This window comes from Tachypleus tridentatus, chromosome 12 (genome assembly GCF_004210375.1).
Source record: "Tachypleus tridentatus isolate NWPU-2018 chromosome 12, ASM421037v1, whole genome shotgun sequence".
Lineage (NCBI taxonomy): Eukaryota > Metazoa > Arthropoda > Merostomata > Xiphosura > Limulidae > Tachypleus > Tachypleus tridentatus.
Window position 1 is genome coordinate 21,223,328 of NC_134836.1, and position 20,067 is coordinate 21,243,394.

Here is a 20,067-nt window from a genome sequence, read left to right on the forward strand (position 1 = left end):
CAACTAAAAGACATATAGTACAATTTCTTACAATCTATCTTCTGGTTTTTTGTGCTATAAACTTTAATTCCGTAAAGGCGACTTCCTTCCTCCACAGCAGTAACTATCTGCTCATCTGCCCCTGTAATTTTATTCATCTTCAAAACAGCATCAAGTCGCCAATCTGTCACATACAGCCACTCTACAAAAAACAATTTCAGATTAAATATTTTCAAAATAGAAATGAGAAGACAACTGAAGGTATTTAAAATTTGATCGCAGATTACTTTTACAGATTATCTTAAGACTAGTTGCAATATAAAACAACTACTAAACCAAACTGATCTCCAGTTGTTAATAAATATTTTTTCTTGTCAAAGCATATCACCACAAAAAGTATATTTAATGGCCAAAGATTTCAAATAAATTTCATATATTAAAATATAGATTAAGAGAATAATATTTTTGCTAACTTTATAAATCCTAACACTAGCTACATTAGAAAATATCAGATTGAATAAATTTACTCAGTTTAGTTTTAATTTTATTCATCATTTTTTCTCACTTGTATGCATTTTGGTTGCTAATGAGAACATTTCTGCAGTTTTTTTTAGGAATATAACTAAAAGCTACATATTATATTAATAATAATTTCATCTATTGATTCCCTGATAACATTCTGGTCCCACAATAATAATTCCTGGTGTCTTAACATCCTTTTTAAAAGAATAAACTTGAAACAAAAAACTGATTAAACACAGAAAACATTATCATTATGAAGCACCAATAAATAAACCTTGCCTGTTTTTTAAAATATTTAGAAAAGTATTGAAAATGATTAAGTTTTACTCACCATTGTGGATAACTAGGGAAAAAGGATGTTTGATTCTTGGAGAATTTATTGTTTGGACATCTGTGCCATCTAGATTAGCATGCTGGACATGATCCAGTAAAGCATCACACCAATAGAGACGATCTTTCGAGTAGTCAATACTCAAACCATTAGGCCAGCCCAGGAGAACACCACGGAACACCATGGAGTTTGTTCCATCTAAAAATGCTCTGCTAATGTTTGCTGGTCGATCCCATTCAGAGTAAAAAAGATAGCTGTATGGAATTTAAAAAAAAAAAATTGTATTAGCAAAGCTAATATTTTTGAGACCATAAATAATACATATCAAAATAATTTATAGTCACAGGAAAACATATGACAAATCCAGTGAGATAAAATAAAACAGATAATAACTATCTCCCAACCAACTGATACAACTACACTACCAACTGTAAGCTAAACTTATCTTTGAAATAAAGTATACATATAATTATTTAATACAAACAAACACCAACCCCCTATTAGGATGGACTACAATTGCACGAGGACGTTTCAAGTTGCTGATCAATGTTCTCCTGTTTTGAAAGTTGTTCACACTGATCACATTCAAAGTTCCTTTTCTGCTGTCAATATAGTAAAGATTGTTGGACACCCAGTCAAGAGCAAGTCCTTCAACACCTTCATTCTGAGATGCAAGCACATTCTCTTTTCCTGAGGATATTACAAACACGTAGCAATTAAACTCCAACATTCAAACCTTATACAGTCTATATTCTCTGGCATCCTAACTTATGGTTTTTCATATTAATTTTCCTTCATTACACATTTAACAACCTACTAAAAGTTATCTATTCAACAATAACATTAGGTCTTGTCAATCCTCTTCTGTCTGAACACTTCAACTCTCATTAATCTTTTAACAAACTTTAAATCAAACTCTTTGAAAATGCTATTTATAAAAAATTTGTAAGAAGTTGAAATGATTATTATGTTAAGGTAAATAATAAAAGGACATTTAATGATTAAAGAGTGCGTGCGTGTATGCACACATTATGTCATTTCAATCCCTGTCATGTTTTTAGCTGCAGTATAGCAACTTACAGAATGGCTCCAACTTTTTTTTTTATATAAAAAAAACTAAGTGCAAACTTTTAGTTCACAGCTCTCTCTTTTGACCAATTTCAGATCTAATTACAGTCACGGCTATGTTTGTTTGGAAATGGGCTAGACAAAATGACTTTTTAACTTAAACTTATATCCTAAATGTTAATAAAACAAAAGCTTTTTATCACTTATTATATTTCTGCACAAAATATAGAGACATACATCATTTTAGGAATGCTTTTCTCCAATATTTATAAATGACACATAATCCAGAATAAACATGATAGAGATCAACATAAACAGCATTTTCAATGCTATTTAGGAAGCATGATTGTAATCCATGATAACTGTGAATAAATTTGAGCAGAAAAGTAAATATACAGTAAGAAATAGTTTGCTCAAGTTAATTTGAGAAAATATTTTTGAAACATGGAAGGCACTCGAGTAATTGCCAATAAATCACAAATGATTAAAATATCTTCTGACAACTAAATTGTTCAACTTAAAGATTCCACAAACTATAAAGACAGAAAAAGAGAACCAAAAGGCTTGTAAGATATTTTTAAACTGTTTATATCCATATTATGACAGGGTGATATAAATTGCATTATTATTCTTGTAAAGACAAACAAAGACTCACTACTAGTACACTGTTACTTGTTCCATACTTGTAAAATATCACATCATAGAAATCTTTGACAATTGCAAATAACTGACAGAGATTAATTTACATAATTTTCTTTTTAGCTGCATTGTTTCAAATTACTTGTACAAATTAACTTAAAAGACAACACTATTTAAAGCAACAACTAAACCAAGTTGATCTTCAGTTGTTTTGAAATTATTTTTCTTGTCAAAGAGTGTCACTATAAAAAGTATATTTAGTTATCAAAAATTAACTAGTAATTGATATTTCTAATAAAAATTTTATCCTTCATTCTGTTAAAATATTGTTTTTGTTATTTACGCTTACTAATTCTAACATTATGTACTAAGAATGTAAGCAACAGATAAAGAAGTTGTTAAAAGATTACATTTTCAAATTTTGCAAACTCAGATATAAATTTACATACATTAGATACACATTAAGTCTTAAATCAACAAAATATCAGATAATAAAAAACCCCAGTTATTTCACCTGTTCCATCAGTGTTGATTCGATAAATTACATCTAGAATCACATCAGAGTAATAAATGTAGTTGTGACGAGAATCAAAGTCAAGTCCAACATAGCGGGCAGATTTGCCGACTATTGGTACTATGACATCAGTAAAACCCTCATCCACAGGGTTAAGGATGGATCCCCTGACAAACTTTTGCTGAGAGTACAAAAGAAATTCTTCCACACCTAATTAAGAAGAACATTCTTTCTTTTAAGTGGTAAAGTTAAAGTATGGTACAAAATTAAAATCACTTAGAGAACAAAAACAGCTAATATTTGCAGTTGCTTGATGATAATAAAGCATGAAGTAAATAATAATAAAAAGTTGAATCTAAATTTCGTTAGTCCTTATGATATGGAACAAAAATGAGATACTCCTGGAATTGTAAATAATTTAAATTTACCACAAAAAATCAATTTCAGGCTCTGTTAACATCTCTTACACTATTAATATTACAAAATCTAAAATTCAATATGCATAGCCTAATTAAACAACGAAAACTTAATCATTTATTAATTAATTACAAACAGATCTATACTAGTACAATATAGCATAGTTCCAAAGTAACAACTGCTGGTACTGATAGTCTTGTCATACAAAAAAAAAAGCAATTTAAAATCACTAATTCAACAGAATCTAACACCTGTCAGCTTAACAGTGTCCACTGACAGTAACTTCACCAATAACTTGTTTAACTACACTTAACTATGGATTTAAAAACAAATTTCATGATAAATTCTTTTTCACTGTTTTGTTAAAACTGATTTAAGATACACAAGTAAGCTTTTGTGTAATATAATAAAAATCTGTCAAATAAAAGAGATACCAGTAAAAATTATTCCAAGGTGTTCTTCATATGGATCAGTTTAAAAAAAAACATTTTAGATCAACATTTTAACAACGGATATTAAATAACTTTCTTTAAAAAAATCTCATTTCTAAAATACTTTATAAAAGAGACTCTTAAACTGTGGCAGTGTCAGTGGTATGCAGAAAAATTAATGTTCCAATAACAAAATTTGTTAATAAGGCTAATTTGAACTTCTTATGTACACACACACACTATCCTCCTAAGTGTAAAATTGCCCTTCCCTTCATATAGACTAGCTAGTGTTTTCTTCCCTTCGAGTTGACAAAAACTACACTACACATTCTCCAATTGTGCCAGAAAAAATAATCAGAGCATTTAAATTAGTGGACAAGTCAAAAATATTAATTATTAATAATAAAAATTAGGCTTGAGTTCACACTTCAAAATAAGACAATTAAAAAGTGGTACATGAGCCCCTAAAGACTGCTTTATAACCATCTTCTGGTGTATTTGGCTATACATAACTATAAAAAGAAAAAACAAAAGGATAAAAGATGACCAACACTTACCACAAAGAAACCACTTAGATAACAAAATGAATTAATAAGCTGTGCTTCCTTTCTAGATATTTGATTTGACCAACATTTGCAGAAAACTGATGTAAATGAATTAAATGCTTGTAATTAATGCACATAACTTTTTATACCTAAATTTGAATCAATTTTAGTTAATATCTATAATAATTTTAAAATATATTTCGCTATCTTACAAAGAAATATTAACAGTATAATAATATTGCACAATAGTCACAAGTATAAACACTTACGGCTGCAAGACTTTCCATTCTGCGAGAGTTCATAACCAATACTACAAACACAGCGATAACCAATACCATACTCCTCTGCACTCCTTGTCACAACACACATATGTTCACAACCTCCATTGTTAACTCCACATGGATTGGTTACTAAAAAGAGAAGAAAAAAAATCCATATGAAACTCATGATCACCCCTTGGTCATTTTTCACACAATATCTTATAAACTTCAATATTCACAATTGTCTAAACATATTTTCATAATGAACTTGAGAAATCTCTAATTTATGAAAACAAATTTTAAATTTTTATATAGGTGTATTTTTATATTATAACAAGTTTTACCAAGTATCTAATAAAATCAAAAACATTTTTTGTTTAAAATTTGTATCTAAAGGTCATTTTGCTCACTTATTAATACCTCACAGGCAATTCTTTCATTATTTTATTAATTTTTTCATAAGAGATTCTAGTTACTTAGTAAATATATATGAAGACATTTTGGAAGATAACTGATGCTTTAGTTACTGGATCATTTACATACTTCCTTCATGATATATCCTGGGACTCTTTGGATCACCAAAGAAATGTGAGTAATTAATACCTTCCAACAGAATTGTGTTTTAAAAAGTCCTAGAGTGTGATATTTCTAAACTTATAAAAGAAAGGTTACAGTCATTATGCATTAACCAAATACATTACTTGTACTTTTTATAAGAAGTCACTTTTAATATGTTGAGCAAAGAATTTACAAAAGTTTGTAACTGACAAAATATACCTGGTGGTTGGCGAACTGGGTGGTACGACTTAATAGCCTTAGGCTCCTTGAGAAGCGAACGATCACGATAAATAGGTTCAACAACTTCAGAATTGTTGAAAAGGTGGGTTCGTAAAATACCCTGTCTGGTTCCATCAGTCCAATAGACATAATTCTCAAACACAGTCAGCCTACTGGGAGAAGGGACCTTAGTACTACCCCTAATGATTGCATGCCTGAAAAACAAACACCAATTTTAATGTTCACATGTTCTTGCAATAACTCATATTTACAACACATATCAGCTTCTACACTGTCTTACATCATAATTTCTACTCGCTACATTTTTTTAAAATTAGAATTGCTATTTAAAATTGCTAATTCTTCCTGTTGGATAGAAACACTTAGTGCAGAACAATATTACCGAGTTTTAAAAAAAAAACTTACAATACTTAAACCAGCATTCAAGCCAAGTTTATATTCAGTTAGTTGAAATGAAATATGAAAGAATGACTATGCAGCTTCTTAAAACGACACAACCAGATTCTAACAAACAAATCTATCACAAAATATAATCTTGTATTTAAGTTTTTGAAATATTGATATATGATAAAAAACATTGAACTACAAGCAAATAATGAGCAATAACTAAAGTAAAATAAATACTATTAGAATAAAAAAAGGCAGCTATAAAACTAAGATCTTTGTTAGCTTAATAAGAACTTTTGGCTTCTATAAATTTAATATTAATGTATGAAAATAGATTTTACTTTAATATATAAATATAATAATTTGTCAGCTATGCACATTCACCCACATACTTTTCTAACTCTTCAGTGAATGATACTTTGGAAAGGATTACTTTAAATCATTACCAAATCATGGACTAAGAATGGTAATCACAGAATTTCTCGACTTACAAGATGGGAAAATTGCTAATACCAGCACATTTTTAGACTTTTTTTTTTCCAAGTTGACTAAATATGTTGTGGAAAAACAAATTTTGTACAAAACTTTAATAAAAAATAATTCTAACATGCAAATCGATTCATTCATATAATTAACTAAATAAAAAGGTTAGCAACAACAACGCAACCCAAACAATTATATTTTAAAAAATTATGAACTTCAAACCACAGAAGGACCAACATAGGTGCAAATAATTAAAAACAAAGTATATAAAGAATAAGCAAAGTTCTCAACACAGATAAGGTAGCATAGTATAATAAATTAACTGGAATTAAATTTCACGATATTAATTAATATATCACAAAATTAAATACTATAATACTTGATTACATTAGTCGACCAGATTTGATAGCCACACTTAAAATTTTTTATCTTGGACTTAGAAACAAAATAATTCATGCCTGTTTTTCCCAGCATAGTCAACAGCAACTATCTGATCCAGCTGTGAGTCACACCAAATAAGCCATTTGTTAATGTAATCAACAGTAAGACCAGAAGCTTTGTAAATCAACGAGTTGACAACAGATTTTCTGTTAGAACCATCCATGTGTGCTCTGTCAATTTTGTCAGCATCACTAAAGAACATTAACCTAGAAAAATCCAGAAAAAAATATTGCACCTAGAAATAAAACCTTGTAAGCTAGGTCTCACTATTAGGCATTAATATGCTAAAAATTTATGAAGTAACTTTTGATAAAACTAACATACTAAAAGAAGATGCCCAAACTTTTAAACTGATAATTAGGAATTGAAGGAGAAATCCAGAGAAGAGTGAAACTATCTTTAATTAGATCCTCATTCTCTTGTACGGTTAATTTCTATAACACTTTTTATCTATCTCATCAAAAACCTGGCATCTAATAAATCTTTCCATTTATGAGAACAAGAGTAACTCACCCAACTGTAGGATCCAGAGCTATATCTAATGGTGAGGAGAGATTCCGACTGATGATGATAGCATGACGGTTACCCCTGAGTTCCATGAGATCTATTTTCTGACCTAAAGCATCACATATGTAAAGTTTATTTGCTACCCAGTCCACAGCCAGGCAAACGGGACTCCAAGGAAACGGGACACTGAGTTCTCCAGACTGCTTCATGTCACTAGCTCTTAACTTGTAAACCTATTGAAGCAGGTTATGCTTTTAAAATGCAAATCTTAAAAATTGTGAAGTAAATGATAAAATATACATGTAAAATGCTTTCTTTGAAATAAATTCCACCATGAGTTTTCTTTCACAGAATGCAAACTATCGTAAATTATAAAGACTAACTCGTGAGTTGGAACTAGTAATATCAAACTATAGTAATTTTTCAAATAATGCAGTAAGCAACCATATCTATGAAGTACAAAAAAATAGCATTGTTTATAAATAAAAGAAATATAAATGATGCACATCAAATCCCAGGTTCTTTACACACAATCATCATACACTTGATGCAGATAACCACTTAAAAGTTGTAGAGTAACAAAATTAGAAACTAACCCATAGTGGAATATCAATGTTAATTGGATCTTACCTTTCTAGTTTCTGTATCAGACCAAAAGATAAGACCTTTATTGTAATGAAAGTCCAGTCCACTAGCTGCTGTAGTGTTGGTTATAACTTCCAGGTTCAATCCTTGTGCATCACTTCTGTATACAGCACTATGATGCGTGAATAGTAGCCTCATCTGCGTACCTAAAAAACAAATATATGATGTACATTGAGTAGATATTCCAATAGTTGTGTTAGCTACCTTAATAAATCTGTCAACGTACAAAATTTTATAGAGTATGGGAATTTTCAGTATCACAAAGAAGGCTTAGAAGTAAAATAAAAGGAAATAAAGTGGCATTTTATCTCCAAACTAAACATCAAGTTGTTTACACTTTTGCTTTTAAATTCAGGTTAAATGTCACTAACCTAGGAGATTACGCAGAGATGTGCATAGTATCAATTAGTTCCAAAGTTTTTACTTCTCTGTACCTAAACTAAAGGACTATATTACTACCCCAAAACTTATAGGTTTTAGTATCAGTTATTAAGCAACATATTAAAGGTAAGAAAAACTCACTGTTCTCCGCACGACAGTGTCTTGGAGGAACAAGCTTGTATCCAGCTGCACACGAACATTCAAAACTACCAGGAATATTGACACAAAGTTGATCACAGTAGCCCCACTGAGAACATTCATCAAGATCTAACAGACAAAAACAATATATAACTTATGTTTCAAGCTGCAGGGAATCTTAGAACTAGCTATTCACAGTACCCAACTGCAAATGTTACATGTCTATACCTAGAAGTATTTAAAACCAGATGTTCCCAGTGAATGATATACAGAAAAATTCATTAAGGAGCTGTTGCCTGATGGCTATGTGAAACCAAAAAGAATTCTTAGTTTTTGTTCCATTTAAAATCCCACAAAAGATTTCACTTACAAACATCTAAACACATCAACTATTCTCAATTTTGAACAGTACAACAGATACGTTTTAGATAAATTTTTATTCCCAGTCGTACATTGTTACGACCACATTCTCATTTAAATACCAAATTTCTTTTTGTAAACATTCCTCTAGATCTTCAAAAATAACAAAATTTATACTGTGTTTCTGAGCATTTATTTTTCCATCCTAATCCTATTTATTTCGTATTTTTAATGTATTTATGCTTGAAAAATGACTAACGTTTATTCAATTATAGTAATATGAAAAAAAACAAAAAATGCAAGAATACAGAGATAACACTCATGAACAACTTATATACAGATGCAAATAACTAACATGTTGCTAATCTAATTTTACATCACATTTAACAAAATCATTAATAAACCTTACCTATACAACTTCTTCTGTCATTTGGATTGACTTGCATTCCAGTTTTACAATAACACTCTCCACCTTCTAAAGATGCCCGGCATCCATATTCACATGACAAGGAGGGACACAGGCTTGTTGCTAAAGTAGGTACACAGTTAATCAGTATGAAAACTTCCAGGTTATACAGATATTAAAATAAGCAACAAAATGTGCAATTTCATAGTATCAGTCAAATAATTTTTAAACATATGTTTAAGTTAGAAACTAAAGATTATTTCAATTGTTTTAATTAGTTATCAATAGTAAAAACATTACTTTGAAAATTTTCTCTCTCCTTATGTCTGCACTAAAAACTGGTAAAGTTAATAATAATAATTTGGCTGAGTATTTCACAATCAATCTGAAACTGCAACAGTTTGTGTGTTGTTTTTTTTAAATAGAGGTTTCAAAAACAGCTAAACTTAAATACAGGTAAATTTTCATAAGTTAACATAACAAAAATCAATAAAGGTGTTAAAGACACATTAATAACTTAACGAAAATTTTCAGTGCAAATAAAATTATGATAAAATATGAGCACAATAACAAGATCTATGTATACAGAACATATACTTACAGCATGCTTCTCTTTCATCAGACCCATCATCACAATCTTGAATCCCATCACAAAGTTTTCTTTTTTCAATACATTTTTTCTCTGATAGGCACAAAAATTTTGTTTCGGCACAGGTAATTAAAGCTGCAATACAAATATTTAATGATTAGCTGAAATATTTTCATTTGATTAAAGTTTATCAAAATTAGCCCAAAATACAATAATATCAGCAAACAGATAATCCATTAAATTTTCTAGCTTTCTGTTGCATACATGTATGCATGCATACACAACATTCAGAAAAATGGGAGCTTTCATTTAAAAAAAAAAAATTGTTATAAACATTTACCACAATACAAATTCTTTAGGAGCTCAAGCAATAAACAAATAATTTCCTCTGAAAATAAATTACAGAACTATTTGTTGAGATTTTTCTTAAAAAGTGACAAAGGGCTGTCTGCACATTTCTAGCTTTAAAATGATAGATTAAATGGAAAGTCAGATATAAAAAATCATCACTTTGAGTTTCTTGGATCATCATGTCCAATCAAATAATGCAAATTGACTGTTACTCTTAGTGCAGTGATAGCCCAAAATTTTCAGAACACCCTTTTGCAGTAATGGGCAAATGACTTTGAGTTATGAACCCTCAGATTCTCAGCCAAAGCAGACTAAATACTTGGCCAACAAAAGCCCAAAATAAAATTAAAGAACAGTAAGCTAAACTGATAGTTACAACAAAAAATGGCAAAACCCATCGCACACAACTAGCGCATTCTGATAGCAGCAACCTGATACTAGACATGTTCTTAGTCAAGAGAACTACATTTAGATTTATACCACTTTAAATAATTACATTATCATACTACAATATTTTGAACAGATCAGTGAAACTGTTGTAATTATCCAACAGCCTGTTCTGTTTTCATCCATTACTTTGTTCAACATACTCTTGAGACATTTTAAAAAATATACTGTAAATGGTAAAGAAATTAAAAATATCAGGTCAAACAAAATTTTTGTAAATAATTCTGTTGCTAGATACATTGACCTTAAGTCAATAATACAAGTTTAAAGTTAACTACAAATAGTTAAAAATGTATCAAAAACAAGATAAAAACTACACATTTTAAGGTTAACCACTTACTGCAGTTTTTCTCATCAGATTGATCTGTACAATCTGTATGACCATCACAATGCCAGCTGGATGGTATACAAATTCCATTATTACACCTAAACTGATCACTGTGACATGCTGGAAAATCTGAGAAAAAACACAACATGCATTTAACAAAATAATGTTCAAAAAATTAAACAAGCAGTATATTAAAAGATACTGTAAAAGTGCTTTTTTTATAATAGGAATTTAGACTGTACACAATTATGGAACAAACTTTAAGTAAAGGTTCAGTTTCACAGTAAAACAATGTTAAGTAATGTCAACTTTTTTTTACTTATTTTTCAAGGTAGTCCCAATTTTCAGGGGAGCTGTAAGGAACTTCATGAAGAGAAAATATTAATAAGGAAATAGGAATGGTTAGTGAAGCAAGTAAACATTTGAAAATTATATAGATTGAAACTGATGTGTTAAAAAGATCCAATTAATAAATAAATGGTATTTATTGTAATAAAGAGTTACATGTTTACTATTCAGGTTCTATATTGCAACCAGTATGTCTCAGACACAAAAGATTTATAAACTTAATCTTAAGACTCGAGATTTAATCAAACACTACTACAAATATTTCATGGTGGGTTGGAAGAAATTCAAAGTGAGCTTTGTTTAAGAGAAGCAATTGAGTGGCATGCAGAAAGAAATCTCTATTCATTCTTTCTTAAGATGAATATTCTCTTTCTAAATAACAAAACAAGTACTCTTCTCTAACCTTGAGAAAGTATGACCCTACTTAAATATTATATAATGAACTTTGACATTGAACCTGGAAAAAGCAATGAAGTAGATTTCTCTATATTGTTAGACTGGTTGTTTTACTAATAATGCCAAGCAAACAGTTATACAAAATTGTTAAAACTTTTAATAATCACTTCAAATTCACTAGTTTATTGATTGTCTTTTTAGAAGTATATATATATATAATATACAATTAAGAATTTTCATGCAGTGGTCACTTTAAAGAAGTGCTTTCATAGCACACTAACTACAAGTATTCTGTCAAAAATGTTTTTTTTTTTAAATAATCAAAAGTGAATCTTAAGTGACTAAATTAAACTTTTAAGGTTTTACCCACCACATTCCTTTTCATCAGAATTATCTCCACAGTCATCCCAGTGATCACATTTCTTGCTCAAATCTATACAGCGAGCACCATTAGCACATCGGAACTCATCCAAAACACATGCTGTTTCATCTAATCAAAAACACACGTACATTATTTCTTAAAAAAATAAAATCCAAACCACACAAGTAACAAACAGCACTATCAATTCCAGTTAGAGCTATCCAAGGATTAAAAATCACATTTTATATTAATATCAATGAAACTTTGATGCAAATTTTGAAATTACTGTTATTCATTTTCTTACTTAATCTTTGATAATACATTTAATTGCAAATGTATTACTATTTATGCTGTTAACTATGTTGTTTTTTTAAAAGAAAATCTTGCAATCACTCATGAACCATCATATAGCTACTTAACCTGTTCTATGTTAAGCAAGTCAAGTTACCTTAAGTTGGCCACAGAATTTCATGCCTGTCTATTATAGCAATAACATAACACTGAAAAAAAACAAGGAACTTATTGGTTCACCTCAGCTGTCTCATCCTCTAAACTATACTAAAACTATTAAATTAATAAATTTTAAAAAACTTAATGCCAGTTCTTACTATTCATACAGTTGCAAAGTTTACCTTAGACTTGCTTAAATTTACTACTTCCACAACATCCAAAAGCAACCTGTTCTAAAGGTTAACCAACCATCTTGTTAGAAAAATAAAACTTTCTTAGCTGAAAATGAATACTACCTTGCTAAGATTTATATTTGTGCTCCCTAGTCCTACTGTTCTCACCATTAGTATGAAAAATGATGATGCACCAACACAAGAAATCCACTTTACAATCTTTAAACATCTCAATCAGATCCCCTATAACTTCCTTTCTCAAGAGTAAAGGATTTCAGAGATATTAACCTCTCCTCATGAGACAACTATTTCCATCCCAGGTACCATTATAGCAGTCCTTCCCTGAACCTTCTCCAGAAATTCAATATCACTGCTAAGGTAAAGTGCCCAAGACTGAACACAGTACTCCAAATATCAACTAACCAGTGATCTATACAATAAAATTATGGCTTCTTTACATGTTTATTCAATATTTCTGTAGATACAAACCTAAAATCCTATTTTTCCAACCACCAGCAACAGCATACTGCTTAGATGGCTTGGGAGATTAATCAATTACTGGATGAAGGTCCTTTCCTGTTATAACACTGTTAATGTTACTTCTATTCACATTATACTTACAATTCAAATTATGATAATTCACATGCAATATCTTGCATTTATTATAATTAAAACCATTCTGCCATTTATTTGTCAACTTACTAAATGATCTAAATCCTTTTATGAAGCAACAGCAGCATCCTCACAGCCAGCAATGCCCAAGACCTTAATATCATCAACAAATTTAAGTAGCTTATTGCTCATTCCCTTAATCTATGTTATTAATGTAAATCAAAAAGAGCAATGGTCCTAGCACTGAACCCTGAGATACCCCACTTGTGACATTAATCCAATTTGACAGAGATCCATTTATAACAATCTTCTGCTTTCTTCCATCAAGCCACTCTTGTATCCAGTTAGCTAACTTATCTCCTGCCCCTGTAATATTTTTTTTCCAAGCCTTTTATTTGGCACCTTGTCAAATTCTTTTTCAAAATTCAGATATACCAAATCAACACCTTTACTCTCACCTACATAAGCAGTAACATTTTCAAAGAACATCAAAAAGTTTTGCAAATCAAGATTTTAGAGACTAATGTTAATTTTTATGTCAAATTAATGTCAGATACTATGTTAAGAGAAAAAGAATATCGGGGTGGCCACACATAAAATTGTTTTCTTCACCAACTACAATTCAAACTTGAGTTGAACATGCTTCCAAAATGAGTTTTCATCTTTTCTTAAAATTTAAAAAAATACACTTAGGAAAGGATGTTGGCTAGATAACCAACCTAATTTCACTTTTCAAAAAAAAAACAAAAAAAATGGTAATAACCCACTGGAATAATCAAGAATTATATACCACAAACATTTTTTTTTTTATTTCAACAGATTATAAAACAGGACACAGCGGATATATTCACCTTGAACATTAAACTACAACTAGACTTGACTCATGTTTGGTCAGAAACAATTGCAATAAGTTCTAGTCTGAAAAGCACTTAACCATTCATTTATTTCTACTTTGCATCAATAAAATAATTTCAATTATGATGTAAAAACATTTACAAAAGGGAAAGTAATAACAACTTTAGATTAGAAATCCATATTTTGCTCTGAGCAGGGTCAAAGCTCCACCACCTTGGATTCAAAAGATAATTTAGAAGCTTTGGACAAAGTATTGTATTTTTAACTTGTATTTATCACATAGCTATTAAAGCTATCTACTGGCATCATTAATTTTTGACTTTTGACCAGAGGGAATGCAGCCAGTCAACAGCACCTTCCACCTACCATCCTTACAAAGAAATTGACAAAACTTACAAAACTAATGTTTGAGTTTGTTAGTATATAATGAGTGTTGCTACAAATACAAATTATATTAATAAAAATTAATTAATTAATGAAAACATATCACAGGATGGACACCTTCCCACCTTTAACAAAAACAAATTATTAGTAACGTTTAAGCTGCAAGCCCACACCATGCAGTTAACAAATGGTACTGTCTGATGTTGGCCAAAAGTACAAATGCTACTAATAAATTAAATCTTCTAAATCACTAGAAAATGTCAAATTACTTTTTTCAGAAGGATCAAGTTAGATGAACATATGTTATTCTTTAAATACTTTATTGACTTATTACTTAAAAACATTATAATGTCATAAAATGCAAACTAAAACTTTTTAATAATGGGATTTTTGTTGTTCTTGTTAATGTTTAGAAATGTAGTTTATCAGCTCTTGTTACTACTTCAGATTTGGTTCTTAAATAGACCATGTGGAAAACAACTTACTGTGGTGACACCCTTTCTCATCACTTTCATCTCGACAATCATGGTAACCATCACATTTTTTATTGCTTGGAATACACAACCCACTGCTACACTTGTAATCATCTAGAAGACACTGCCTGTAGTCTGTTAGTTGGGGCAAGATAAAATATTTGTTTAAATATATGTTTATTTTCAATTTATTGACAAAATACAAAACATGATAAAAAGTCAAAGCAAAACTTGTATCTCTTATCCAAAATTTTTTTTTTCTACCAATAACATGATGATGGATATAATTTCCTTCAACATCAGATCTTTTCAGTGCACTTTCCTAATATATAACCATTGTGTTGCTTTAGCTTTCATACAATAACTGCATTGTTTGTTGATGTTTTTATAAGACTTAGCAAAACACTAATCAATCACATTTCTTTTTCTCATGCAAAAGAAAGGGTAGTTAAAACAGCATGTAGAAGAACAGAAAAGTCACTTTGAAAGAAATTGTCAATACTTTATTAAGAAGCATACTTAAGGCACTTGAAAACACTTTTCTTTTTATTCGAGATAAAATACAGATCTGATAATGTAATATATTGCACCTGTCACCATATAATACAATACACAAACCTTCCAGTATAAAAAAGGCTCTAGATTTACACCCCATACACGATAAATAAGGTCATTCATATTGGTAAATGTCAACTAGTAGTTACCAAACACTAAAAGTGCAAATCTAGATAATTACACGAATCATATAATGCTTGTTCACACTATTTTTCATTAATACATTTTTAATTAAATAATTAATTACATCAGTGACCCAGTAATTATTACTTGGGTGACTGACTAACTGTCAACTCATTGCAAATCGTGTTATATTCTACTTTATCTAGAAATAAGAATTAATATCACAAACCATTTACACAATCTTGGAATATTACATCAGCTATTTACATTTTTTTTTTTTAATGTAATGAATACAACACGTACAGCAATTAACACATGACACAGATATTTCGATCATAAGCAAGTTGCTTTTCCTACAGTGTAGCCTGGTATATCTATATTCACCTTTGAATCCCATCTGCTGTTTTATAAGTTGTAATCTTAAAGGCTCACATTACTTTCCATTTATGGAGTGACATGAATTTTCAAACAGAAAAAAAGTTACTTTTTTTAAGCTAATAAAAAAACAGGCATATCTCCTATAAAAATTACATTAGTATACTGGAAGCTTTCTACTTTTAGCCCAATTTCTGTTGTCTGCAAGTAAGATAATCTTGGTCTAACATTTTCTGCATTCCAAAAGTGATTTTATTTCTTGATTTCTTATAGAGTATGCTTTATAAAATACATATAAATTCCTCCCTTATTTTAAAAGTAGTTTTCATAGATTCAGGCACTATAAAAAAAGATCTAAGCAAATCACTTTTTCAGATATGGAGTTTTATAAGTATGATAACAGAATAATATTTGTATAACTCTGTAGCATTTACATTTTATTTGAGTTTGCAGCCCAAAAATGTAGTACATTTATGAAAGAAATACAAAAAAATACATATGTAGCTTATCAGATGTTCCTAGATGCAGAAGCTAAATTTGGTTCAATTTTTATCAAATCTAGGCTTTAAAAGAAAAAATACATTAGAATTAAATTACTTATTACTTTGTTTAAATTTTCAAATTAAGATTTTAATGAAATCAGGTAATGACTTGGATGAGAGAAAGGAACTTACCTTTAACATTTATTTTTAAATGGATGCTTATCCATGCATTACAAAAATCACCTTGTACTCAGTTTTTTTTAATGTAAACTACCTCCAAATTAATTGAAGGAACTTAATTATCTTTCTTTCTTCCTGTATTTTTATCTTTCAGATACTTCATTATTTTGCAAGCACATAATTACCAGTTACTTTCTCTGAATGCTTTCACTCTTTCCTTTTGAACAATCTTTCAAAGTTTTCAATGTATGGAAGTAAAATTGTGCAAATTCATCTTAGCCATTGTCTAAAAGGTCTGTATTAACTTCTGTAAATGAAAATTTATTACGTTTGGAAACAAGTGTTACATTACAGATACATATTAAAAATGCAGAATTCATACACCAAAAACTGGCTGAAGATATATATATATAGAATTTTTTACAAATATATTTGTAGAATTTACAAAACTTAATTCATCAACAATTTTTGCTGCAATTGTTCTACATTGGGTTACATTCTAGTTAAGTTTGCTCCTTCTCTAGTAAACAAGACAGCTACAACAACAAAAAAACTTGAAGAAGTACATGTTTATAAAGAACTGGCTTTTGTTGGTTGACATGATCTGGAATGTTTGCATGTCCTATAATGAGACTATGCTCAGCCAATGCTATTTTGACTTGTATCCACTTAGTAATAACACAATGTTGATGTAGTCTAGCCAATTAAAAGAACTTTTACATAACAGAAGCACTGCTTGCATCATTATCCTAGACCACCTTGTTCAAAATCTTATTCATTAATTATTCATTGAAGATTAAGTATAGTTATGTATTTGTTGTGGTAAAGTTCCAAATATTTGGGTAATTGGTCTAAATGTATTGCTTTTAAAGAATCAATATCAGTAGCAAATGTTTGGAATAGAATACACATTTTAAGAGGTCTCCATTTAAAATACAATATTACTTTTTACATGAAATTACAAATACAAATGAACAATTATTACAAAGCTGAAGTTTCACAAATGATGTTCCCTAAATCAGAGAAAGTTAAAACATTTTTAATTCTATAATTTTTGCTCAAGTTCGTTACCAACACTTAAAAATTCCACAAATATTTTGTAAAAGAAGTTTAAGGTAACAGCTCATGATATAATCCTGCTTGTTAGTACACATTATAAGCACTTTCTGCACACAAGCATTATGCACTTCACAACAACTAGCCTGCCTGCTTGCACCAGAGAGCTGCAAAACAAGCCATTACAACTTCTTTACAAATGATGGAATAGCAACAAAAGGCAGATGTGAATATACTTTGCCAACCATTACAACAACATTAAATGTTTAAAGATTTCAAAAGAGTCTGATCTTATGCCATAGAAAAAAATTATAAGTTGATTTATCAAAAGTATTAAGTGAAGATAAATTCTAACTAAAGTAAAAAATGTATTATTCAAAAATTTTGTATTTCAAGAAGTACTGTTACAATAAAGATACTAATTTGACTACAAATATTTTGCTAATATAGATAATTGACAAGAATAATTTAACTAGTTAACTAACCCACTTCAATTATTACTAACCTGTAATTATAATAGACAATAAATCATGCAAGCATTTTCATACCACCTGGATGCCATCCCTTTAAGTAGTTTTCTTTATCCTAAGGTTATGTTCCATAAAAATACAACAAAACATGTTTTTTGAAAAGACTAATTTGAATCTAAAATCCAGTCTGCAGAGAACTTTTGCTTTTAAAACTCAATATGAATAACTGTATACTGAATTAAGCCACACAACCAGTTTGGAACCAAGTGCTGTACATGTAATAGAAAAATTTCACATTTCACTTTTAAACTTCCACTTATATTAAATTCAATATATACTTTTTAAAATTCACTAGTGTGTCAGAATGATGACACGGATTTAATTTCAGCACCATGTTTAACATGAAATAAGTTAATGACAGAGTCCATCCATACAGCCAATACTGTAAAACTAACCTCAAACTATATCTTTAGAATTGTTAGCATGAGACAATCTTGTTTCTAATGGTGTATTCATCTGCACAGCTATTACCAAAACATAATTTCAAACCAATTTCCTTATCTAGAGCACAGCAGTAATAAATCAGGCAAAAAACTGATGTAACTTTTATATCTAGAGTCTACATCACTCCCAAAATCACCAACTTGCTTTATACTGTTCACTACTGATTGGATTCATACATTTCACTATGGTTAAATCACAATATTGTTTGCATTTGTGGTTAAACTACTCATTTACTATGTGAAATAGATAATTTAATTAATTGCAATACTGATATCATTTGTTTGATCTTGTGTGATTAGCAATTCTGTAAATAAAAATATTGATTCACAAGCAAGTTTAAATTAAACAGATGCACTTAAAACAGCCAGTGCGGTTCATATAAACCCACTGTAGTTCAAAGATTAAGATACTAACAGATACAGGTGTTTCTACTACCTGAACCAACCAAACTGGCATACCAAGTATTTTGGTATTTGTGCTATCTTAAATTAACTTTTCAAATTTATAAACCTATATGATGTACCTTATCACCCACAACAGCCACATCTTTGTACAGATTAAAAAATTTCTTTGTATGCAAAAACAAAAAAAAGATAATAGTTTACTCTCCAGTAGAAATTGATAGTAAAGACAACAATTAAACATTTAAAGTGTTAATTAATAATAAAAATAAAAAAAACTGGATTCAAAATATCACGGTATACTTACTGCATGTTCCCCCTTCATCTGTTCCATCTACACAGTCCACAACCCTATCACAGCGCCAATGTTTTGGAATACAGTATGACTGGTTGAACACATACTGTCCACAAGAAAACTGGTTAGCATTGCACTGAGGTGGAGCTAGAATTTAAGAACATGACAATTCAAAACATGTAAAACTTAAAACATTCGAAGAAATACAACCAAATGCATAGCAATCCGGGCACATTTGATAATCCTAAATTCAGTTGGTATTATTAGCATTACGAAGACACTAAAAATTAAACATTAAAAAATTAAAATAAAATTAGAGTAACGTGAGAAGTTCGTTTATCAGTTAAAAATTACTATTTACACAATTTTCGGAACAATTTCGACTGAAAATATTTTTTTGTCTGAACAAGAAAATGAGTCACAAAAAAAGTGTTATTCATAACAAGCCGGAAGGATTAACGCGAACTCGGATATGTTGTATACATGTAATGCACTCAGTGTTTTGTAGTGTTTAGCTTGGTCATTTGTTACTACTTATGATTTTTTAATGAACAATGACAAATCACGATTATCCGCAAAAAATGGGGGGGGGATGAAACGTGAAGAA

At 29.7% G+C, this 20,067-nt stretch overlaps 1 protein-coding gene across 1 annotated transcript in view; it reads right to left on the bottom strand.

Moving 5' to 3' along the window:
* The window catches only part of LOC143235124 (low-density lipoprotein receptor-related protein 2-like), a 167,841-nt gene that overhangs the window by 76,813 nt on the left and 70,961 nt on the right, over positions 1-20,067 (bottom strand). Inside the window, 16 exon segments of the mRNA XM_076472960.1 lie at positions 32-181; positions 833-1,086; positions 1,327-1,522; positions 3,054-3,263; positions 4,716-4,856; positions 5,484-5,698; positions 6,833-7,021; positions 7,329-7,555; positions 7,953-8,113; positions 8,490-8,615; positions 9,256-9,375; positions 9,854-9,976; positions 10,980-11,096; positions 12,082-12,201; positions 15,032-15,154; positions 19,473-19,607. Of these exon segments, the coding sequence (XP_076329075.1) occupies positions 32-181; positions 833-1,086; positions 1,327-1,522; positions 3,054-3,263; positions 4,716-4,856; positions 5,484-5,698; positions 6,833-7,021; positions 7,329-7,555; positions 7,953-8,113; positions 8,490-8,615; positions 9,256-9,375; positions 9,854-9,976; positions 10,980-11,096; positions 12,082-12,201; positions 15,032-15,154; positions 19,473-19,607 (2,607 nt within the window).